This window comes from Protopterus annectens, chromosome 7.part0 (genome assembly GCF_019279795.1).
Source record: "Protopterus annectens isolate FY-2018-M chromosome 7.part0, PAN1.0, whole genome shotgun sequence".
In the NCBI taxonomy this organism is placed as follows: domain Eukaryota; kingdom Metazoa; phylum Chordata; order Ceratodontiformes; family Protopteridae; genus Protopterus; species Protopterus annectens.
Window position 1 is genome coordinate 204,517,721 of NC_056739.1, and position 26,107 is coordinate 204,543,827.

The 26,107-nt window shown below is 43.3% G+C and overlaps 1 protein-coding gene across 1 annotated transcript in view; it reads left to right on the forward strand.

The window, feature by feature from the left end:
- Positions 1–26,107, forward strand: part of ACADVL (acyl-CoA dehydrogenase very long chain) — an 808,259-nt gene that overhangs the window by 663,234 nt on the left and 118,918 nt on the right. Inside the window, exon 15 of the mRNA XM_044076702.1 lies at positions 11,239–11,336. Coding sequence (XP_043932637.1) covers positions 11,239–11,336 — 98 coding nt within the window. The remainder of the gene's footprint in view (positions 1–11,238; positions 11,337–26,107) is intronic.

Below are 26,107 nucleotides of genomic sequence, written 5' to 3' on the forward strand. Positions count from 1 at the left end.
GTGCATTTAGGGCCACTGGAGCCTAAGTCAAATTCATACTCACCTTCAACCTTCTGATTCAGAAATGGGGGGCCTCAGAGTTGGATCTCTTTGCCTCCCCCTGCAGTCACCAGCTCAGCAAATTCTGCGCCAGGGCATCTCACAGCAGGGCCTGGAAAGTGGATGCCCTATCCTTCCAGTGGGTAAATCTCTCAATCTATGCCTTTCCCCCTCTGCCCCTTCTCTCAAGAGTATTGCTCAAGATAAGACAGGACAGACCAAGGACAATTCTGATTGCCCCAGACTGGCCACGCCGGCACAGGTACCAACTCCTGTGCAGCCTTTCACCAGTGCCACCCTAGCACCTACACCAGAACCCAACCCTGCTCTCTCAGCAGGGGGACAGATCTTGCATCCACAACTGCAAACCCTAAATCTTGCAGCCTGGCTTATTCCTTGAATTCTCCTCCAGTAACTAGCCTAAGCAAGCAGGTGCTGGTCGTCATACTTGAAGCCAGAAGACCCAGTACAAGGAAATCCTATGCTGATAAGTGGAAAAGGTACTGCTCCTGGATTCAGTCTAAAGGAGAGGGCAAAACTCTGCCCTCCCTGCCTCTAATCCTGGATTACTTGACAGATCTACTTCACAGGGGCCTGTCCTTCTCCTCCATTATGATCCATGCCTCCGCCATTTCGGCTCATTACAACACTGAGCCACCTGTCTTCTCTCACCCTCTGATCAAACAGTTCCTGAGAGGGGAAAACAACTTAAGGCCACCAAGGAGAACACCCACATCTGCTTGAGACATCAACTTTGTACTGGAAATGCTCACACATCCCCCTTTTGAACCTGTAGTGTCAGCAGAGTTAAAATTCCTCTCTTGGAAAACAGCCTTGCTTCTAGCCATCACTTCAGCTAGAAGAGTGTCTGAGCTACAAGCACTGATGGCTGTGGAACCCTTCATTATTTTCCATGCTGACAGGGCTTCCCTCAGGACTAACCCTTCCTTTATGCCTAAGGTGTGGTGTCCAGTGTGGCTCTCAACCAGTCCATCCATTTGCCAACCTTCTTCCCCAGTCCTCAAAATAAAGGGGAAGGGATCCTGCACTCCTTGGACGTGCACATACAGCTCAGATTCTACCTTGATAGGACTAAGCCCTTCAGAGACTCTAACCAGTTATTTGTCAGCTTTGCAACAGGGGCAGAGGGCAAGGCCATTTCTAAACAAACTATTTCCAAATGGATAGCACACTGCATCCATGTCTGCTACAAGCACCATGGGAAACCAACCCCTCAGGGGGTCAGAACACATTCCACTAGAGCAACATCTACCTCTACAGCATTTCTCAGGGAAGTCCCTACCAGAGACATCCTGGAAGCTGCTACCTGGAGTTCTGTACACACCTTCACCAAGCATTGCCACCTGCCTATCTTTTCCAAATCCAGAGCAGGTTTTGCTACAGCAGTCCTGTAAGGCATACTAGCCAACCCTAATTTTTCTTGACTGCCTCCACCCTTCTTCAACTTTGGGAATCCACCCAAGTGTGATGACTGCAACAGTGAAACACGAAGAACATAGTACAGTTGTCTATACTTACCATAAATGTAGATGTTCGAGTGTATTCACTGTTGCAGTCCTGGTTTCCCTCCCTCCAGCCCCCTTGTCTCTCTCTTTCTCTCCTCTCTGTCTATTACTCACTCCCTTCAGGGGTATTGGTATTGGTATTTACTTTTTACTGGTGTGTTTTCCCCACCATAACTTAGCTCCCTATTTGGGGGGCTTCTGACATTTGGGTCAAGAAAAACTGATGTAATGGCGTCGGCTGCCTGTTTTTATACCGCTGACGACCTGCCGTCAGTCCTGGAGTGACAGCAACTGACGCAGAAATACTACGTCTCTGGTATTCTGGCCAACAGATAACCCAAGTGTGATGACTGCAACAGTGAATGCACTCGAACATCTGCATTTATGGTAAGTGTACACAACTGTATTTTCCTATGGTTGCTCTTTGCAAGATTCAGGGGATCCAGGTATTTCCTTACTTGAACGATCTCCTGTTTCAGGCATCCTCTCCAGAAAAATTGTTGCAAAATTTTCATTCTGCCATTTCCTTTCTGCAAAGCCCAGGGTTCACAATAAACTTCAAAAAGTCCTTTCTGACTCCTTCTCAAAGCCATGTTTTTTTTCTGGGGTGCAAGATTCAGACGGTCCCTATGCTGGCATCTCTGCCTCCTCCCAAGCTCTTGACTCTCATTTCCTTCTTTCAAAATATTCTTTTCTCTGATCTCTGTCACAGCCAGGAAGGTTTTGAGAGCTCTGAGATTTATGGCATACATCATCCCTATGCTCCTTCTAGCAAAACTCCATATGTAAAAATTTCAGTGGTTCCTGAAATCAGTTTGGCTTGAACACATGCATCCTCTAGACTTTGTAGTTCTGGTTCTTCCCTGTCTAAAAAAAGAACTTCACTGGTGGATTCAGCAATTGTCTCTAAACTCAGGGCTACCTTTTCATCCCTTTCTTCCATCTCAAGGGCTGTTCACAGATGCCTCAGATGCGGGATGGGAAGCAGCTTTTGGCTCCCTAAATGTGCAGGGGGTCTGGTCTCCTCTCCAGCATAAGGAGCACATCAGTGCCAAAGAGATGAGAGCCCTTCTGCTGGCTTTTCATCCTCTTTTCTCCACATGACCTCTGTGTTTACAGACACAACAGTGATGTGGTATGTAAACAAACAGGGGGGGGGGCATGATCTTATCTGCTTTGCTGGTTGGCAGTCCTGGTATGGGATCTTGCTGTCCAGTATCAAGTGACTCTTCAGGCACTCTGAGCAGGTCCTTAACTCAATCTCACAAATGGATGCTTCCCAGGGTTGTGTTTCTGAACATTGTCCACCAGTGGGGTACTCCTGAAATAGATTTATTTGCCTCCCCTCTGAAAAGACACATTCCTCTATTTTGTGCCAGAGTCCCAAGTCCTCTGGTGTGGAAGGTAGATGCCCTCTCTTTTTCTTAGAAGGGGATGTTTCTGTATGCTTTCCCCTCCACTTCCCCTCATTCCAAAGACCTGTTCAGAATTCAACTGGATGCTCCCAAAATCTTGTTGGTGACTCCCTTTTGGCTTAGACAGCATTGGTTCCCTCGTCTTCTTTATTTAGTCAAGGGCAGTCATCACAAGTTATCTCCCAGGGTGGACCTATTCACACAAGACAAGGGCTGTGTGATCCATTCCCACTTGTCCACTCTTCAGTTGACTCTGTGGGTGATAGGATTTTGATTTGACATAGCTTTTTTCTGAGGACATGCTTAGCGTCCTGCAGAAGGCCAGGAAACCCAATACTAGGAAGTCCTACTTATCCAAATGGATGAGGTTTTCTCTTTGGTGTCTTTCACGTAACCTTGGTCCACTTTCTGTAGATGTTCCTTTGGTTCTCTCTCTGTGAATTGCTGAATGCTGGGTTGTCTTATTCTTCTGTTAAGTCCCATTATCAGCCATCTCTTTTTGTCTGCCTTTATCTCCTCCTTTAGCTTCTAGGTTTGAAGCTAAACAATTGCTTTAAGGCATCCTTCATATTTGGTGCCCCAAGAAGCCTGTTCCTCCTCCATGGGATCTTAATTTTGTTTTGGAGAAACTGAATCTGGCTTCTTTTGAGTCTGCAGCTTCAGCTTCCTTGCAACATTGCTCTTGGAAAACTGTTCTTTTGTTAACCCTTACTTCTGCCAGTCAGGTGTCTGAGCTTCAAGGCCTTATGGCTTGTCCCCCTTTTTGGTGTTTCATAAGGACAGGGTGGCCTTGCATACTAATCCTTGTTTTATGCCCAAGGTGGTGAATGAGTTGTCCCTTAATCACTCCATTCATTTGCACACTTTTTTCCCTTCTCCGCAATCTGCCAGTGAGAAGGTGCTGCACACGTAGGATGTGCATAAACAGCTCAGATTTTATTTGGATAAGACTAAGACTATTAGGAAATCTCATCAGCTCTTTGATGTTCATCGTGTTACCCTGCTGCAGTCATTACACTAGGGTTATCCTGTCGTCAGACGGTCCCGCAGTTGGCCGGATTTCCAAATTCTTGGTCTGACGTCAGTTGCTGTCGCCTCATCCCTGACGTCAGTGCGCCAGGGGTACATATATTGCAACCGACGCCATTTTCTTCAGTCTTTCTTGCCGCGCGGTGCCCGAAGCAGAAGCAGTTCGCAAGTGCCGGTCGGCCGACTCCTGAGATTTTCGAATTCGAATTTCAGACCAAAGTCTTCTATAAAGCTAAGTACCCCATTGGGGAAACTTTTCTTGCCTCAGACCGATGTCAGAAAAAGTTAACAATTGTATTTCTTGTGGGAAGCAAATACCTCATAAGGATTTTCATTCTTACTGCATACCTTGCCTAGGCCCTGATCACGACGTCACTTCTTGTCATTTTTGTGCTAGATATAATAAACGTACTATTAAAAGACGCTTTGATTTCGCACGACACTTTTTTGGCAGAAACTTTAATTATAACATACCGTTGGAGCTACCGACTACCGGCATGCACAAAAAGCGCAGGGATAAGGATCGACAGCCCAGGCCTAAGCCCGATTCCGAGGCCTCGGTTGGTCCGGTCTCTGGTTCTCCGGTTATCAGTGAGGCTCTGACGCAGCCTCTGACTACCGCGGATCAGGAAACCGAGACCGCTTCAGATATTTTGACGGAATGTACTAGGCCGACGCAGCCTTTTACTTCAGGCCCTACCTACGATGTACCTTCCAAGGACGTCGGTGCTTCTGAAACGCCATCGGTTTCTGAAGGCGTTTTCAGACCGACGACTCTTACAGTCAAAACGTTTTCCAAGTCGAAGACTCCTTCCAAACCGAAAAAGGCTTCACTTCAGTCTCCTGTTCAAGGCCCTATGCCTAAGAAACAGATGCTCAAGATGGCTGAAGATTTGATTTCTCTTATCAGGGGTTCTCAGCCTCCTCCTGACAAAAGGCCTAGACAAGAGGAAGAATCTGCTTCCTCTGAACACATGTCTTTTTCTTCGGATTCCTCTGAGGACCAAGACTATTCCTTCTCTCCTTATGAAGATTCTGATGCTGAGGACTCTATTCCCTCAGCTTCCCCTCCAGAAGATTACTCTTTTGGGGAAACTTTACACACTATGAGGGAACATTTTCACTGGGAAGGTCAGGATTACTCTGATTCCAAGAAAAGGCTCAGAGAGTTTCTTTTACTCCCCCAACACAGACCTCTAACCATCCCTCCTGTTTTGGACATTGTGGATGATGTTTATTTAGAATCCAGTTTCAACCCTGACTCTCTGCCTCCTGCCCCGGCCAAGCCTGACAGATACTACAGAGTACCTGACTCCCACAAATTTCTTTACAAAAGCCCAGTAGCTGACCCAGAGACTATCTCCCAGGGTCCCAAGGGGGCTAAGGCTTCCATGGCTAAAAATCCAGTACCTTCTGAAAGGGATTCAAGAGCACTAGACAGATGGGGGGGAAAAGGTTTACACCTCAGCCAGTTTAGCTATGAGAGCTCTAAACTGCCATTTCATATGCTTAAGTATCAGCAATTTCTGATCTCTCAGTTAAAACAAAAGATAACCACCCTCCCTCAACAATCTGAATTGAAAGAAGTACAGGATTTGTTGCACGCCACCGAGCAGGTGGGCAAACATACCTTACAATGTGGGTTTGATTCTTTAGAGGCCTCCTGCAGAGCAGCTGTCACTGGATCAGTTATACGTAGGCATGCCTGGTTAAAGGAACAAAGTCTGCCTGATCATGTTAAAGCAAAACTACTAGATGCTCCCTTACAACAGGATGTTCTTTTTGGTGTTAAAGCAGAAGAAGTTTTAAAGAAAATGGAAGATAAGGCAAAATCAATGCAGACAGTCAAAGATTTCCTACAAGTACAACCCCCTCGCTTCAGCAGAAACTGGCCAACAAAAAATTGGTCCTTTCCAGCCACTGACAGGCCTCAGAGGGGTAAATACAGGCGCCCAAGGGGCAGAGGACAACCACAAGCTCAGTATAAACCTCGCCAATGGGGGGCACTCCAACCCAGAAGGGAGGAGAAGACAGGTCTCAACCCACCAGAAGGCAAACTCAATGACTTGCACCTCAGCTGGCCAAACAAAGCTCTTTTGTCAGCCCCCCTGGGGGGCAAACTAGCACTATTTGCAGACAACTGGCACATGGTCACAATGGACAAATGGGTACTAGACATAATTTTATGAGGATACAGATTCCACTTTCACACCTTGCCAATAAAAAGAGGAATGCCAAACCTGCCACAAAATCAAAGGGCAGAGGCTCAAAAACAAATTACAGCTCTCATGGCCATGAGAGCCATTCAAAGGGTACCAACTCAAGAGCAAGGCCAAGGATTTTACTCAAGACTCTTCCTAGTACCCAGAAAAGAAAATGCTTGGAGACCAATTCTGGACCTTTCAATTCTAAACACTTACAAGTTCCCAAATTCAAGATGCTAACACTACAACAGCTACTTCCCATGTTGGGCAAGGAAGCATGGCTGGTAACGTTGGACCTCAAGGAGGCATACCTGCATGTCCCTATCAGACAAAGTTGCAGAAGATACCTCCGTTTCATTGCAGGTTCAACCATTATCAATTCTCTGCACTGCCCTTTGGCTTATCTACTGCGCCCAGAGTATTCACAAAATGCCTGGCACCAGTAATTGCATACTGCAGACAAAGAGGAATTCAAATATATCCATACCTGGACGACTGCCTCATCCAAGCAGAAAGAAAAGATATTCTCTTACAACATCTGGCTTTTGTGAAGCATCTACTGAATTGTCTGGGGTACACAGTAAACGAAAAGAAGTCAAAACTAGTACCCTCACAAAAAATGACATTCCTGGGTGCCAGCTTGGACACAACGTCCCAGAAGGCTTTTCATACAACAGACAAGCAATTACAACTGACTCAATATTTCAAGACAATGGCAACAAAGACCCAATTAACTGCAAGAAAAATTTTGCAGGCTTTGGGCTTCATGGCATCTTGCATTCTGATAATACCATTTTCAAAACTGCATATGAGGAAATTTTAGTGGCACCTAAAAAGCGTATGGTCTCAACACAGCCACAGCTTGGACACAGTGATATCTCTCATTCCCTGCCTTCAACAGGAATTTCTATGGTGGGCACAGGCATGTCACCTCAACAAGGGTCAGCCTTTCACCTTGCCCCCACCCAGGCAAACTATCACAACAGATGCTTCAGACTATGCCTGGGGGGCACACATGGCAGGACAATGCATTCAAGGCCTATGGACTGCAGAACAAAGAAAACTGCACATAAACCAAAAAGAGATGCTAGCTGTACAGAAAGCTCTGACAGCCTTCAAGGAATCTACTACAGCCTGGACAACTTGCAATAAAGACGGACAACACCACAGTAATGTGGTACATAAACAAACAAGGGGGCATACATTCCTACCCTCTTTGCAGGCAAGCAATAATCTTATGGAACACAGCTCTGGCCTACCAAATCCAGTTACAAGCTCAATTCCTGCCAGGACAGAAAAACACATTGGAAGACGACCTAAGCCGAAACATCAAAGATCCCCACGAGTGGAAGCTAGACCCACAAATATTTACAATGATAACTCAAAGATGGGGCCTACCAAATATAGACCTGTTTGCCAGTCCTCAAAACTACCAGCTGACAAAATGTTGTACAATGACATTCCACCATCAAGCTTGGAAAGTGGACGCTCTCTCCTTCAGTTGAAAAAACCTGACGGCATATGCCTTTCCTCCATTACCTCTTCTCACAAAGAAGGTCAAAAAGGAGAAACCTCGAATGATTCTCATAGCCCCAGACTGGCCATGCCAGCACTGGTACCTGCTATTGAAGAATATGGCTCACAGCCCACCATGGATATTGCCTCAAATACCTCATTTTCTCACGCAGCAAGACGAGCAGATTCTACACAGCCAGATCAAAACCTTAAACCTGGCTGCATGGCAAATCAATTAAACATCCAACCAGCCCCTCTTTCACAAGCAGTACTGGATGTTATTCTAGAAGCCAGGAGGCAAAGCACCAGGAAGGCTTACTCGGTTCCAAGCAGAAAACCTTTTCCATTTGTCCAAGCTAAAGGCCAAGACACAACTCAGCCTCATATGCCTCACATTCTGCAGTATTTAGCTGAGATGTTGCATAAAGGACTTTCCTTCTCCTCAATTAAAATCCATGCTTCAGCTATTTCAGCTCACTACGACACAAATCCACCTTTATTTTCAAATCCTCTCCTAAGGCAGTTCCTCAGAGGGGCAAAAAACATTAGACCACCTAGAAGAGCTCCTACACCAACATGGGACCTCAACTTTGTTCTGGAAAAACTAACGCTACCTCCCTTTGAACCAGCTTTTTCGGCAGACCTTCAGTTCCTATCTTGGAAGACTGCCCTGCTCCTGGCAATAACTTCTGCTAGGAGAGTTTCAGAATTGCAGGCACTTATGGCAGTGGAACCTTTCCTCATTTTTCATCAAGACAGAGTTTCTCTACGAACTAATCCTTCCTTCATGCCTAAGGTGGTTTCCATTGTAGCTCTAAATCAAACCATCCACCTACCCACTTTCTATCCCAATCCACAGAACAAAGGTGAGAGACTCCTGCATTCCTTGGACATTCACAGGCAGCTTCGTTACTACTTGGATAAAACTAAGGCTTTCAGAAAAACTGACCAGCTCTTTGTTTCCTATGCTACAGCTTCTCAAGGGAAGGCCATATCCAAGCAAACCATTTCTAAATGGATAGGCTATTGCATACAATTCTGCTATACCCATCATGGGAAACCAGTTCCTCCTACCATTAGATCCCACTCTACCAGGGCAACAGCTACCTCTACAGCCTTTCTCAGGGGGATTCCTACCAAGGAAATCTTAGAAGCTGCAACTTGGAGTTCTGTGCACACCTTCACCAAACACTATCACTTATCTCTTTATTCTAAGTCCAGGGCAGGCTTCCCCACTGCAGTCCTGCAGGGCCTCATTGCCTCCACTAACCCTGTATGATGCCTCCACCCTACCTTAGCTTTGGGACTCAACCCAAGTGTAATGACTGCAGCAGGGTAACACGATGAACATAGTACAGTTTTGTACCTACCATAAATGTAGATGTTCGAGTGTTCACCCTGCTGCAGTCCAGGTTACCCTCCCTCCAACCCCTCTGATTTACTGGCTAAATCTTTGCTAAGCCTTACTGATGTATTTGTTTTTAGCTGAAGAGATTTTGTGTTTGTACAGTGTTCCCACCTTTTGGTACTAATTTGGATCACCTTTTTGGGGGCACCTGACATCTGGGGCAAGAAAAACTGAAGAAAATGGCATTGGTTGCAATATATGTACCCCTGGCGCACTGACGTCAGGGATGAGGCAACAGCAACCGACGTCGGACCAAGACTTTGGAAATCCGGCTGACTACGGGACCGCCTGACGACAGGATAACCCTAGTGTAATGACTGCAGCAGGGTGAACACTCGAACATCTACATTTATGGTAGGTACAAAACTGTACTTTTCCTTTCATCCCAGGTCTTTGGGATTGGCTGTATCCAAGCAGACTATTTTTTCTTTGATTTCAAAAGCTATTTCTTTTTATGTTTTCCATAGTAAGATCCTTCTGTAAAGGCTCATTCTGCTAGAGCTGTGGCTTCTTCTGATGCTTTTTACAAGGGTTTGGATACTACCTCTATTCTTGGGGCAGCTATTCAAACCTCTGTATGTACATTTACCAAGCACTACAAGTTGGATGGAATTTCCAGAGCTAGATATAGTTTTGCTAGGACCATCCTTCATGGATTCCTAGAAAGCTCTGCTGGTCCTTCCTCTTCCCAAGTTTTTTCCTGACCTTTGGCGCTCTCCCTCATGTTATGAATACTGCAACAGTGAAATGGAAGGACATACTACAGTTGTGTAAAATCTTACCATAAAAGTAGACGTCCTTTTCTTCATTATTGCAGTCTTCACTCCCTCCCTCCTCCTCTTGTCCTTTTCTCTTGTGGATGTACTGGTCACCTCTTGTTTTCCTTGGACTGGCTTTCCTACTGGGGCTCTCAGTTCTGAGGATGGTATTTCTAGACATCACCTTTATGCCCTACATTATGCGAGGAGATTATGTGTGATGTACAGCAAACCTTAAGGCAATGTAAAGGCTTTGGTATACTGGCCGGATGACGGGCCTCCCTTGGCAGGGGATCCCCTATGTTATGAAGACTGCAACAGTGAAGAGAAGGACATCTACAGTTATGGTAAGATTTTATACAACTGAACTTTACTGTGACATTGAAAACAGTTATTTGCTAGCTATGGTGATTTCATCCTATTTTATTATCATGAAAGTCATGAACTCATAATGCAGAACCCCACATGCCACCCCAGTAGCTAGAACACATAAGATGCTGTGGCACTAAATCTGGTATTCGCCAGCTGAGGTGAACTCATGCCATCTTGGAAAAGACATAAAATATATGTGAAAAATACTTTGACTGATTACTTATCTGGCACTTTAATATAAGAGTTTACATCTTCAGAACTTTTTTAAATAAATAATGAATTAAGAAAATGATCAGAAGATAGCTATTTTATCATTTCATTGTATCTGCAGGTTCCATATTGTTTTGCTAACTAAAAACAGTGATGGTGTAACTTTAAATGAAAAAGTAGTCACCATATCAAGTTTCCTATGAAGCATACAATTAACGTAGCAGCAACAGATGAAACTAGAGGATGCTTGGCAAGTAATGCCATTTAAAATGAAAACTCCATTATGAAGGATCTTTTTGTGTTGGAATACTTTTATTACACAGTATTGAAAGTGCTGAGAAGAGTATTAAAAGGTTAAATGATTAGCCCAAGGCGATGCAGTGGGCAACTGTTTATTTTGCGTTCTAAACTTTGCTTTCTTACAATAACGTCTGAAAGATTAATTGCACTCCCTAACATTATTGCATTCATACTGTGAAGCATCCTTTAGGTACTGGGTTATGTCCATCTGCAACTAGTTCTTGATTTTATGAAAAGGGATACTGGTGCAGCATAACCCTAGAAATCCAGTTATGAGCTGGGCGATTTTTCTCTTTTTCATTGTACACTTTGCAAGTTACAAGTAACCAGGGTATAAGGCATGTTGTTGACTACAACCTCGAAATGAAAAATTTTCATAATTATCTTAACATCAAAATGCAGAGCAAGTGTTGGTTGTGGAATGTGTTAGTTGACAATCATTTACTTTTTTTTATTCACCAGAATGCTGGAAACCAGCTGAAGAATATACAAAAAGCACTAAAAAACCCAATTGGTAATGCTGGTCTTTTGGTCAGTGAAATTGGCAAACGAATAAAAAGGTGAGGGACTTTGTTTTAATAGTTGTGAATCAGAAACTTTGTTCAGTGATCTTCATTCAGGAAGTATTATGAAGACTTCAGTAGTCCATGTAAGCGTTTACTATTATTTTAATGCATGCAAAGTGAGCCAAAAGGCAGTCTTAGCTAGTTTGTCCTGTAGACACTGTGATGTTTGATCTAGAATGGATGCAAGTATATACGTCTTAGCTAGTTTGTCCTGTAGACACTGTGATGTTTGATCTAGAATGGATGCAAGTATATACGTCTTAGCTAGTTTGTCCTGTAAGACACTGTGATGTCTGATCTAGAATGGAAACAAGTATATACGTCTTAGCTAGTTTGTCCTGTAGACACTGTGATGTTTGATCTAGAATGGATGCAAGTATATACGTCTTAGCTAGTTTGTCCTGTAGACACTGTGATGTTTGATCTAGAATGGATGCAAGTATATACATCTTAGCTAGTTTGTCTTGTAGACACTGATGTTTGATCTAGAATGGATGCAAGTATATACGTCTTAGCTAGTTTGTCCTGCAGACACTGTGATGTCTGATCTAGAATGGATGCAAGTATATTCATCTTAGCTAGTTTGTCCTGTAGACACTGATGTCTTATCTAGAATGGATGCAAGTACATAGATTTATATAGATTTTTTTCTTATCAGGAAGGTTAATACAGCATATTTAAGAACATTTTACTTCTACAAAGGCATCAAACTCACAATAGCAAACTTGTCTTACTTATGTGGCGTTATTTTTTCCCTTGCTGCACAGCCTACTAAGCACTGCAGATTGTGCAACCAATACCTGTCTTGTAAGAGTATGTTCATTTCATAGATCTCTGGCTGTCAGTCCACAGACGGTTACTTCTGTATTTCCTACCGGCTTCCTATTGTTAGCATCACATTGTGTTTCATAATTACTGGCAGCTGTTACCACCTTTCCACTGTGGTTTCCAGACTTACAAAGCACAAAGAAATAGTTGTTTACTTTACATGTATGACATTTTTTTTTACTTGCGTGGGTGCCCTTCCCTAAAGCCCAGCTTTAACAACCTTAATCAAGCCCCACCTTTAAAGGAAGATCTAAGGCTTGTTTCATTTAGAAAGCTTCGAGATATACCAGTACAACCCAAGAAGGGAGTGTGCCCATGAGAGTTGTGCTGATTTGTTTCTCATTGCATTAATATTGATATTTGTCCCTTGAGCATCCTGAACATCTTACTGCAGTTATAAAATGAAAGTTGTATTTTAACCTTTGAGGGTAATACTTTAGGCAAAAAAAAAAAAAAGTCTCAATTTGTGGGGCTCTCTGCACTGGGTTAGCACTTGGGTCAAAGCATTGCTGCACCCGTCGTATTCTCGTCGAAGTCTGAATTTCAAACACTTGTGGAGTATGCCTATTTTAGCCCACATATGATGCCCCTGCACTAGCAGTAAGAATTCTGTACCTCTGCAGCTCACCATTTTTTCCAGCTACTCACAAAGCTGGCAGTCCTTCAAATCAAAGCTTCTATTTTTACTGCCTAGAAGCACATGTTTTTACAGTGGCTGGTGTCATAAGATCACAAATGAAGACAATGGTGACTGTTGTCTAGTTTTGGTTGGCATGGAGAACAATTATATTTGGTTGTCACAAGTGCCAACAAAAGAACTTTGAGGGCTACACTAACCACATAGCATAGAAACACACAGGATCTAGCGACCGAGGAAGTGACTCAGTAGTGAGGCTGACTACAGAACCTGTCAGGCACAAAACAAGCAGCATGTAAAGACATCCCTTAAGTATGGTCTTGACTTCAGCGTCTACACAGTCTTTGGTGGTTTGTCTTCCTTGCGTGGACATTGTCTGTTAGTGAGGAGTTGTCATCCAGATCTTAATTCTTGGTCTTCAGACATGAGATGAAGTCAGAAAGATTCTGTTATGACAGCTACTTCCCAGGTGCAAAACCTTTGATCATTTTCTGTTTCTGGTTGCTCATGGATGTTTGTAGAGGATGTCCATCCATATCACTGTTGCAGTATTCCTTACTAAAGGGATCCTCTGCCAAGGGTAGCCCTACGTCTGACCAGTATACCAAAGCCTTGGGTTTTTTAGAAGAACATTGTACATTACATATATGCTTCCTGCTCACAGCATAGGACATAAAGGTGACATATGGACATACCTACCTCAGAACTTTGCTACCAGTCTGAACACCATCTTTGATAGTCAGTCTTAACACTCCATCTGCTAGTTACTAAGCCATTTTCAGGTAAGTGCCCCATTGGGGTTTTTCTTCTTGTCTTTTTTTTTTTTCTTGTGAGGGAAAATGTAAGTGTGGGAGACAGATTCCCCAAAAGGACCATCACGAGCAGTGTTTTGTTTTGCCTGGGTGTTTTTCATGACCATACGTGTCATGCCTGATTTGTCAAGCGTTTGTCCCCAAGACTCTCTGTAGTTGTTTCACCCCCTTGTCTGTCTACTTCACACAGTGTGTGATGGTGGAATCGTCTTGGCCCGAGGGTTAGTCGTCTGCCAAGAAGACCAAAAAAGTTCGGCCAGGTTCAGCTGCTGTACCACCTCCCCTGGACGTCTCTCTCGAGGCTGGTGAAAGCCCCGAGGATCATCCAGTTATTCCGTCGGATTTCTGTGCCACAACCACTTCGGAGGCTGGCATGAGTCTGGCGTCTTGCATGTCCCTGGAGGCTGTGCAGACATGCGTTACAGATGTTAAGGAGGAACTGCAGCTGATCATATCTGAGGGACCAAAGGGTATTCTGCATATTCTCATTAGGACATAGATTCCCACTACATTGATAGTCAGCAAGGGTCCGAACTTCCTAAGATCATTAGGGCTGGCTTCCCTTTGAAAAAGAAGCAGAAAGCAAAACATATTTCCCCTGTTGCTAAGGATCTTCAGCATAAATGGTAGGATTTCACACACGGGTTGTTTAATGCACTCCAGTTTCTTTTCCTGTCCCCCCCGGTCATCTACTCCTCTTAAGAGGCCTATGAAGCATGACTCTTCTGATGAGGACTTGAACTATGGAGAAGAGTCTTTGACTTATTCCTCGCAGATGCCTTCTTCATTAGACTGTTGTTCTGAGGAAGAGGATTCTGACAAGGATAGTAGAGCTATGGAAAAGCTGGGCAAAAAGGTGTACATTCCTGCTACCTTGGCCTTTCAGGCTATTCACTACCACACCCATATGACCAGGTATGCTTCATCTTTTCTCTCAGGCTTATCAGGTTATTTCTGACCTTCCTGATTGTGAGGGTAAGGCTTCGGCCCTCTCTTTGTTGGACTGTTCTTCTCAAGTGGCCTGTCATTCTGTTAAATGTAGTTATGATGCAGCTGATGCTTCTTGTTGAGCTGCTGCCTTTGCTTCTGTGTTAAGATGTTATTCTTGGCTTCGCCTCCAATCACTGTCTAATGATAGTAAGGCTAAATTAATGAATGCTCCTCTCGACAATAAAAATCTCTTTGGTTCTGCAGCTGCTGTGCTTTCTAAGTCCCTGCAGGAGAAGGGTAAGGAATTAAAACATATTTTTGTTTCCCCTTTCCCAAGGTAAAAATGGTTCTAGTAGTGCTCCTCCTAAGTCTACTCAGATCTACTCAGACTCCTACTATGCAGAAGCCTCCTTTTCCAGACAAGCCCAATTCTGTCTGACTACCTTCTTCCTAAGTCAGGTTCCTTTATCTCTTTGCCTTTCCCTGTTTCTTCACATTTGGTTAAGGATCACTCAGATTTTTTTGATTCTGTTCATCATTCGTCAGGGGTATTTCATGGTGTGGAAATCCCTACCTCCTTGTTTAGGCATTCTTCAACCTTTTCAGGAACAGTTGCCCTTTTTTTTCAGATGTATTTAAAAGCTTTTTGCTCAAGGCACCATCCATGTAGCCTCTACTTCTCAAGCGGGATGGTGTTTTATTCCAGAATATTTCTGGTTCTCAGGAAAGAAGGCATCTAGAGGGCCATTCTGGATATTTCTCAAGACCTTTCTGAAGGTTCCTTCCTTTCAAATGCTGTTTCTTCAGACCCTGCTTTCCCTTTTTCTACCTCAGGCTTTCCTAGTCTGTGTGGATCTCAAGGACGCAGATCTTCACATCCCTGTTTATCCCCATTTCCAGAAATGTTTGCATTTCTCTGTCTCTTCCTTTCATTTTCAGTTCACTGCTTGCCTTTTGGCCTGTCTGCTGTCTTAAGGGTCTTCACCAAATGCCATACTCCTGTGACTGCCTTTTGCAAGTTGAGGGGGGATACAGATCTTTCTATACCTAGATGACCTAATCATTCAGGCTTCCTGTCCAAAGACCCTGCTTCATCGCCTTCACTATGCCATTTACCTCTTACAAGGCATAGGGTTTACAGTAAATTTCCAGAAATATTTCCTGACTTCTTTTCAGGATCATGTTTTTTTCAGGTGTAGGTTCCAGACTATTCCTGTGCTGGCATCCCTGCCACCTCCCAAGGCCTCTGACTCTTAATTGCCTTTTTCCAATCCCTTTTTCCTCAGGTCTTAATTGCAGCCAGGGAGTTTCTAAAGGCTTTGAGTTACATGGCTTCCACCATTACTATGCTTCCTCTAGCCAGGCTCCATATGAGAAGGCTACAGTGATTCCTAAAGTCAGTATGGCTTCAACACTCTCATCCTTTGGACTTTCTAGTTCATCTTCTTCCATGCATCAAGTTAGAGCTTATGTCTCAGCCCAGGGCTTCCTCTTCAGTCCCCAGTCCCCTCTCAGGAAATTTGTTTGGATGGCTCCGACACGAGGTGGGGTGATTCTTTCGGTCCTCTAAAAGTTCACGACGTTTGATCCCTTCATCAGAGAGAACCATGTCAGTGTCAAAGAAATGAGAGCTCCTCCTCTTGCTCTTCAGGCCTTCCGTACTCTGTTCTTTCCAGGACCTCTCAAAATCTTTACCGGCAATACCACAGTGATGTGGTACATCAACAAAGCAGAACACAGTCTTACCTCCTGTGCAGACTAGCTCTTCAGGTTTGGGATCTGGCTGTCCCATTATCAGGTGATTCTTCAGGCGGTTTATTCATTTAGAACAGAACCTTGGGGCAGATTCTCTGAGCAGGTCCATAACACAGACTGACAAGTGGATGCTTCACAGAGTTGTTTCTGGACATTGTCCACTCCTCAGGTAGACTTTTTATGCCTCCTCTCTGAACAAATAACTTCCTCTTTTTTTTTGTACTAGAGTCCCATGTTCTCTGGCATGGAAGGAGAATGTTTCCTTATGCCTTCTCTCCCATTCCTGTCATCCTCAGGGTCCTGTTCAAGATAGAAAAGGACTTTCCCAAAATCTTGTTGGAGGCTCCCTTTTGGCCCAGACAGGATTGGTTCCCTCTTCCACACCTAGCCAAGGTCAGTCACCACAAGTTGCCTGAAAAGGTGGACCTCTTGACACAAGACAAGAGGTCTCTCATCCATCCTCACTTGTCTACTCTTCAACTGACACTGTGGGTGATAGGGTTTTGATCCCTTTTAAGGCACCTTTTTTCCCGAGAGTGTGCTCTGGGTCCTGCAGGAGGCAAGGAAACTCGCTACCAGGAAATCTTATTTGTCCATATGGAAGAGATTTTCTGTCTGTGCCTTGCTGTTAACCAGGATCCTCTTTCTGTGGTGGTCCATCTGGTTCTGTCTTATTGTGTGAATTGCTCTAGGCTGGGTTGACATACTCTTTAGTTACAGGTCAACTTTTAGCTATTTCCGCGTGTCTGCCTTTTAATCCTCCTTTGGCTTCTAGCTTTGAAGTCAAACATCCTTAAAGCATACTTCATATTAGGCCTCTCAGAAAGCCAATTCCTCCTTCCTAGGACATTAATTTTGTTCTTGAAAAATTGACTCTGGTTTCTTTTGAGCCTGCAGCATCAGCTTTAGCTACTTTGCAACATTGTACATGGAGGGCTGTTCTTCTTTTGGCCCTTACTTCAGCTAGAAGGGTGTCTGAGCTTCAGACCCTTATGGCTGTCCCTCCTTTTTTAGTTTTTCGTAGAGACAGGGTGTCTCTTTGTACTAATCCTTCTTTTATGCCCAAGGTAGTTAATGAATTGCCTCTTAATCAGTCTGTTAATTTGCCCACTTTTTTCCCTTCTCAGTAGTCTACCAGTGAGAAGGATCTTCACACCTTGGATTTACAAGGCAGCTCAGATATTATTTGGATAAGACAAAGGCCACTCATAAGTCTGAGCAAATTTTTATTTCCTTTCATCTTAGATCTCTAGGTTTGGCTGTTTCTAAGCAAACCATTTCTTATTGAATTTCTAAGGCCATTTACTTTTGTTACTCCTTTCATGGGAAATACCTTTCTACTTCTGTAAACGCTCATTCTACCAAATAGGCTTCCTGTGGTGCTTATTTTAAGGGATTGGATACCAGTCCGATCCTGGAGGCTGCAACTTGGACTTCTGTGCATACTTTTACTAAACATTACAAGCTGGATGTGGCTTCCAGGGATAGAGCTGGATTTGCCAGGGCTAGCCTACATGGCTTTCTTGAAGGCTCTTCTGGACCTTCTTCCTTCCTAGTTTCCTCGTCAGCTTTTGTACTCCCCCATTAGTAAGGAATACTGCAACTGTGATATGAAAGGACATAGTCCGGTTGTGTAAAATCTTACCATACTAGCTTTTGTACTCCCCATTAGTAAGGAATACTGCAACTGTGATATGAAAGGACATAGTCCGGTTGTGTAAAATCTTACCATACTAGCTTTTGTACTCCCCTATTAGTAAGGAATACTGCAACTGTGATATGAAAGGACATAGTCCGGTTGTGTAAAATCTTACCATACTATTAGATGTCCTTCCCTTAACTGTTGCAGTATTCACTCCCACTTTCTCCTCCCCCTTTTTCTCTCTACTCCTTTTTTCCTTCTGGATGCACACGTTCCTCCCTTTTCTCTCCTTGGAATGTTGTTTCTCCTGGGGATTTTCAATTCTGAGATAGTTACATCCATACATCACCTTTATGCCCTACACCATGAGCGAGGAACATACGTGTGATGCAAGTCATCCTAAAAAAATAAGGCTTTGGTATACTTGCCAGATATAGGGCTACCCTTGGCATGGTATCTCTACAACAGTGAAGGGAAGGACATCTACTGTTATGGTAAGATCTTACACACCTGTACTTTCCACATGCAAGCAGAGAACTGTCTAGTCATCATTACTGTTCTGTAGATATGGTAGTTGGCCTGAAGAATTGAATTAATTCACCATTTCAACCCCTAAATCATTAACCAGTCACCTGTGAGTTGTATCTGTCCCCAAAGGCCCTTCCACCCTTGGTCCTTTGGGTTTCCTTATGCCGGTGATGTATTCTTGACAGCTTGTTTTGTATCGCCGGTATATGGTTATGGGAGTGTGGCCGAGTTTTATTGTGGGGAACCAAAGGCCTGTGTTAGGCCAAATGTAGCATCAAAAAAGTACTGTATTTTTTAATGCTCACACTTGGCCTAATGTAGGCCTTTTCTTCCCCAGTGTTAGCACTGATATGCTCTTCTAACCACACAAGGGTCTGTTTAGTTGTTACCTAGATGTTCTTCGTGTTTCAATGTTAGTCATTACATTTGGGTAATCTGCTGGCAGGTTGTCCTCAGTCGGCCTGATTAACAAAGTCTTGGGTCCTGTGTCGGTTGATGTCCCTTCTTCCATGACATCAGGTCGTCAGGGGTATAAAATATGTAGCCAACGCAATTACATCAGTCTTTCTTGCCGCGTGGTGCCCGAAGCAGAAGGAATTCGCAAGTGCCGGTCGGCTGACTCCTGAAATTTTCGTTTTCGAGTTTCAGAACCGAAGTCTTCAACTAAAAGCTAAGTACCCCGTTGGGGAAACTTTTTCTTGCTCCTTACCGATGTCAGTAAAAGTTAATAATTGCATTACTTGTGGGAAGCAAATACCTCATAAGGATTTTCATTTGTACTGTATTCCTTGCCAAGGCCCTGACCACAACATACCTTACTGTCGGTTTTGTGCTAAATTTAATCAACGCACTATTAAACATCTGTATATATTTGCTTCTAAATATTTTGGCTCACGATTTAATTATCCAGAAATGTCGTCGGTTAGCAGTCCGACTACCGGAATACCTAAAAAACACAAAGAAAAAGAGACAGACCGTCGAGGTCCAAAACTGACGATGACGCTTCTCCTAAGCCAGTCGCCAGTTCACCGGTAGTCAGTGAGGCACTTTCGCAGCCCCTGATACCCGCCACTTCTGATTCGCAGGCCTCTACTGAGACCCATTCGGAGTCCGGTATGCCACGAGATGCTTTAATTATGGAACCCGCGGACGTCTCTACCTTGGATAGGTCCAGAGCCGCTGTGCAGGCACCGGCTTCTAAGGGTGTTTTCAGGCCTACAGATTTGTATATTAGACCGACGCCATCTTCAAACCTAAGGCCAAAATCTAAATCTATGTCTAAAAAAGTGACGCCTGGGCCGCATGTGCAGTCCCCTATGCCTAAAAAACAAATCATCAAAATGGCTGAAGATTTAATTACTCTGATCAGGGGTAGCCAACCCCCTCCTTCTAAGAGGCCTAGGCAAGACATTGATTATGAATCTTCTGAACAGGATTCTATTTCTTCTGACTTTTCTAATAAACAGGATTTGTCTATACCTACTTATGAGGACTCTGATGCAGAAGATTCCATTCCTTCTGCTTCTCCCCCTGAGGATTTTTCTTTTCAGGAAACTTTACATACCGTAAGGGAACATTTCCACTGGGAAAGTCAGGATTTCTCTGAATCTAAAAAGAGACTTAGGGATTTTCTTCTTCTTCCTCAGCATAGGCATTTGGCTATACCCCCTGTTCTAGACATTGTTGATGATTATTCAGAATCTAGTATGGCTCCTGATTCTCTGCCTCCGGCTCCTTGTAAGCCAGACAGATACTACAGGGTTCCTGACTCCCACAAATTCCTTCTCAAAAACCCTATTGCAGATCCTGAAACCATTTCTCAGGGTCCCAAGGGCATTAAGGCCTCTACTGCTAAAAATCCTACCCCTTCTGATAGAGATTTCAGGGCGCTGGATAGATGGGGTAAGAAGGTTTACACTTCTGCAACCATGGCAATCAGGGCTTTAAACTGTCAATTTCATATGCTTAAATATCAACAGCATATCATGGGACTGCTTAAACAGAAAATTATGTCAATTTCTGACTGGTGGAAAATAAAGATTTACAGGATTTATTGCATTCAGCTGAACAAGTTGGAAAAAATACTTTGCAATGTGGTTTTGATTCTTTGGAGGCCTCTTGCAGGGCTGCTGTAACTGGGTCTGTGCTAAGAAGGCATGCTTGGCTCAAAGAGCAAACTCTGCCTGATCGTGTTACAGCAAAATTGTTGGATGCTCCTTTACAACAGGATCATCTCTTTGGTAATAAGGCTGAAGAAGTTTTAAAAAAGATGGAAGATAAAGCTGAATCTATGCAAACTGTGAAAGATTTCTTACAAGTGCAACCGCCAAGATTTAGTAGGCACTGGCCTACTAAGAACTGGTCCTTTCCAGTTCCTTCGAGAGCCACTCAAGTCAAACCCAGACATTCCAAAGGCTCCAGGTTTCAGTCATAAGGGACTTTTAGAACAAAACAATGGGGTGCCTCCACCTCCAAACCTGGAAACAACAAGGCATCTCCCTATGATAAACAGTCTCAATGACTTCCCTCTATACTCATCAAGCACTTACCTTTTAGCCGCCCCTTTGGGGGGAAAACTGGCACTTCATGCAAGAAACTGGCAACTTATAACCCAGGACAAATGGGTTTTAAATATAGTATCCCAGGGATACAGATTTAATTTCCACACATTGCCAATCCCAAACGGATGGCCAGACCTGCCCCCAAATCAGGGGGCAGAGGCCGAGAAACAAGTTCTGTCCCTCATGACCACGGCGGCTATTCAGCCAGTACCAGAAGAGGAAAAGGGACAAGGTTTCTATTCAAGACTTTTTCTGGTACCCAGAAAAGACAAATCATGGCGTCCAATTCTGGACTTATCTACTCTAAACACATTTCTGGACATTCCAAAATTCAAGATGCTGACTCTTCAACAGTTACTTCCTATGCTAGGCAAAGATGCCTGATTGGTAACTTTAGACTTAAAAGAGGCTTACCTGCATATCCCAATCAGAGAATCTTGCAGAAGATACCTCCACTTCAAAGCAGGCTACTTGCATTACCAGTTCTCTGCACTGCAATTTGGCTTATCTACTGTGCCCAGGGTCTTCACAAAGTGCCTGGCTACAGTAATTGCATTTTGCAGGCAAAAAAATATTCAAATATATCCATACCTGGGCGATTGTCTAATTCAGGCAGAAAACAAGGACATTCTTCTGAAGCATCTGGCATTTGTAGAAAGGAATCTAACTTGTCTAGAGTACACCATAAACGAAAAGAAATCACAACTGGAACCCTCTCAAAAAATTACATTCCTGGGTGCAAGCTTGAATACAACTGCCCAGATGGCTTACCTTACACCAGAAAAGCAAACTCATTTGATAACCTACTTCAAACAGGTGGCCATAAAAACCGTGCTATCTGCAAGACAAATTCTGCAAGCCTTGGGGTTCATGGCCTCCTGCATTCTTCTAATTCCATATGCAAGACTGCATATGAGGAAACTTCAGTGTACTTAAAAAGTTTATGTAGTCAACATTGTCATAGCCTGGAAACAAAGATTCCTATCATACCTTGCCTGCAACTAGAGTTCCTATGGTGGGCAGAGGTCTGCCACCAAAACAAGGGACTGCCATTCACACCACCCCCTGCCACCCAAACCCTAACTACAGACGCATCAGACTATGCTTGGGGGGCTCATCTGGCAGGGAAGTGCATTCAGGGTAAATGGAGCCCAAATCAAATGCACCTTCATATCAATCAGAAAGAGATGCTAGCTGTACAGAATGCAGTGACAGCCTTCAAGGACTACTTCATCCAGGATAATTAATGATAAAGACAGACAACACCACAGTTATGTGGTACATAAGCAAGCAGGGGGGTACACACTCCTACCCCCACTGCAGACTAGCCATGGCATTGTGGAACACGGCCTTGACCTACCAAATACAACTATAAGCTCAATTCCTGCCAGGAAAGCTGAATGCTCTGGCAGATAAACTAAGCAGAAATCTCATGGACCCACACGAATGGAAACTGGAACCATGGATTTTCAACATGTTGACATGCAAATGGGGGAATTCAGACATAGATCTTTTTGCCTCACACCAGAACTATCAGTTGGACAAATTCTGCACAAGAACTCATCACAAAAAAGCCTGGAAAGTGGATGCTCTATCATTCAGCTGGAAAAACTTATCAGTCTATGCTTTTCCCCTTCTGCCTCTGCTCTCCAAAGTTCTACTAAAAGTAAAACAGGACAAACCAAAAATTATACTGATTGCTCCAGACTGGCCTCGCCAACACTGGTACCCACTCTTGCGCAATGTGTCACACCTTCCACCGTGGCACCTGCCTCAGACACATTACTTACTGTCTCAGCAGAACAACCAAATTCTGTACACTCAGCTCCAAACTTTGAATCTTGCAGCCTGGCTAATCACCTAAATTCACCCTTGGAATCCCTCAGCAAACCTGTGATGGATGTCATTTTGGAGGTGAGAAGTCCTAGTACTAGAAAATCTTATGCTGACAAATGGAAAAGATTCTGTGCCTGGAACCAATCACAAGGAATAAGCACAGCAGTGCCCAGTATTCCTCAGATTTTACAATACTTAACTGAGATGCTTCACAAGGACCTGTCCTTTTCTTCCATAAAAATCCATGCCTGTGCCGTTTCAGCTCATTGCAACACAGAACCTCCCCTCTTCTCTCATCCTCTGCTAAAGTGGTATCTCAGAGGGGCCAAAAGACCTCAGTTTTGTATTGAAAAAGCTCACTCTCACTCCTTCCGAACCAGCTGCTACTGCAGACTTAAAATTCCTCTCCTGGAAAACAGCTTTCCTTTTAGCAGTCACTTCAGCTAGAAGGATTTCTGAATTACAGGCTCTTATGGCAGTGGAGCCTTTCATTATTTTTCATGCGGACAGGGTGTCTCTCAGGACCAATCCATCCTTCATGCCTAAGGTGGTATCCAGTGTGGCTCTTAATCAGACAGTTCATTTGCCAACTTTCTTTCCCAATCCACAGAACAAGGGGGAGCTGATTCTGCATTCATTGGATGTACACAGACAATTTAGATTTTACTTAAACAGGACAAAATCTCTAAGAAAATCTGAACAACTACTGGTGGCATTTGCAGCAGGGGCAGAGGGAAAGGCTATTTCAAAGCAGACTATTTCCAAATGGATAAGCCATTGTATTCGTTTCTGCTATATGCACCATGGTAAACCTGTCCCCCAGCGGATCAGATCTCATTCCACCAGGGCTGCATCTACTTCTACAGCCTTTCTCACAGGTTTTCCTACCAGAGACATTCTAGAAGTTGCTACCTGGAGCTCAGTTCATACGTTCACCAAACATTACCATTTACCTTTCTTCAATAAATCCAGAGCTGGCTTTGCCACTGCTGTCCTTCAGGGCCTTATAGCTGGTCCTAATGCTGTATAAATCCATCCTCCCAACCATAGCTTTGGGAATCTACCCAAATGTAATGACTGCAACAGTGAAACACGAACATAGTACAGTTGTGTACACTTACCATAAATGTAGATGTTCAAGTGTATTCACTGTTGCAGTCTTGGTTACCCTCCCTCCAGCCCCTGTTTTTCTCTTACTATTCTTAAAAGCCTTTTTGATGTATTTACTTTTGTTTGGAGGTATATTTTTTGTGTTTTAAATTATTTATATATATATATATATATATATATATATATATATATATATATATATATATATATTTTTTTTTTTTGCTCCCCATTTGGGGGGCACCTGACATCTGGGGCAAGAAAAACTGATGTAATGGCGTTGGCTGCATGTTTTATACCCCTGACGACCTGACGTCATGGAATAAGGGACAGCAACCGACGCAGGACCCAAGACTTTGTTAATCAGGATGTCTGAGGGCAGCCTGCCAGCAGATTACCCAAATGTAATGACTGCAACAGTGAATACACTCCAACATCTACATTTATGGTAAGTGTACACAACTGTACTTTGCATAGCATCTGAAGTGCATGTTCATTTGCATAACGTGTCAAAACATATCAGTATTTGCCTGGGTTTCGGCAGTGAAATTTTGCAGTTGCTATTCCCTTGTGAATTTTTTTGCAAACCCAGTCAACTCCACCATCTTTCTATTCAAATAGTCCAAGTCCACTCTCTCCATCATACAAAATCCCAAACATTTACAGATTTTGCTTTCTTGCCTTGTCTTCCATTCCAGTGAAATGCTCCTCTTTCTGTTAGATTTGTTTCACCATATTAACCCATTTATTATTTATTTTATTTTACATTTGTTGACCGGAATGTCCGACTGAGCCAAAGCCCTATTTCAGCAGAGGCCCAGGGAGAAAAGCTCCAGTATATACAGATTACATTTAGTCATCATTATGCAGATATTATATAAGTAGAAAAATGGCAAAATAGCTGGATTTCAGCCACAGCATTTTTAAAAGTAGTAGTAAATATAAAAAAGCAACATAGGAGTAAAGTCGGGGGGGGGGGTTGTAATTGAATCATACAGGATACAGTAAAGTGTATGAGAGAGAGGAATACATAGATTAGCAGAGTGTAGCAGAGTGTTATCAAGGTGGGTTTGAGCATTGGCAGATCCATTGCCCTTTGAAATATTCTTTTAGCCCAGATCTCTCTCACTTGGCTGTTGAACAAAATGAATAACTTCTTAATTGGCTCTACAGAAATTCCACCTTATTAATTGTTTCTCCTTCCACTTGTTCCATATATACTGCAGACAGTCTAGCTAGATTCCATAGTGAGACCCTTTTGGCTTCCAAACTGTGTGCGACCTCCACAGCATTCAACCACATCACTTTCTTGGGTTCTCTTTTGACTGGATGTGTGTAGCATTGTGTTCACCCCTTTTTATCTTCTGACTTTTCTTTCAGAATATTCAGACATCACTAAGCATTCTTTTTCTTCCATCTGCTGCCAATAGACAACACCTTCACCCTTCACTATACCAAAGTTCATGTTTAGTAAACTACTTTTTTCTTTATAATTTAGTGGTTTTAAATTTGAGATGAGTATGGTGACCCACTGAGACAACTAGCTTCATCAGGCAGTCTGCATGAGTCTTGACAGCATGTCTACTAATTTTGTTCAGACATTTTATAAGCCTCTGCTATTCACTGTATGTTTAGATTGTATCTTTTTTTTGCCTGTTTATCTCATGACTCTGGGATGTACTCTGTCAGCAGGTTGCATGTACAAAGTCATTAACCCAAATCACTGCTAAATTAAGAGGAAGGGTGATTTTTTCTGAAATTTATTATGTAGTCTTTAGAAAAAACTAAATTCTTGGAAAAGACTCATCGAAGATCTTTGTCATGAAGGTCATTGGTGCAAAACATTCATTATAAAAGGAATTTAGTTGCATTTGAATATTTACCTTATGGCCAGAATTAAAAAGCTGTGCAGATATCCCTTTTTCAGATGTAAGCTTACATGCCGTGCTCAGTACATCAGCCGGAAACTTTCCTGTGAATAGATAATAACCCACTGCATGTTCATTTCACTGAAGTGGACGAGTGCAGTATATCATGTAGTGACTCCAGGCCGAAGAATTCTTTCATAACAGAATACCATTTTGTATTTCGCCTTCTCTGCTATGTTTGTTTTTTTTTTTTTTTGTCAC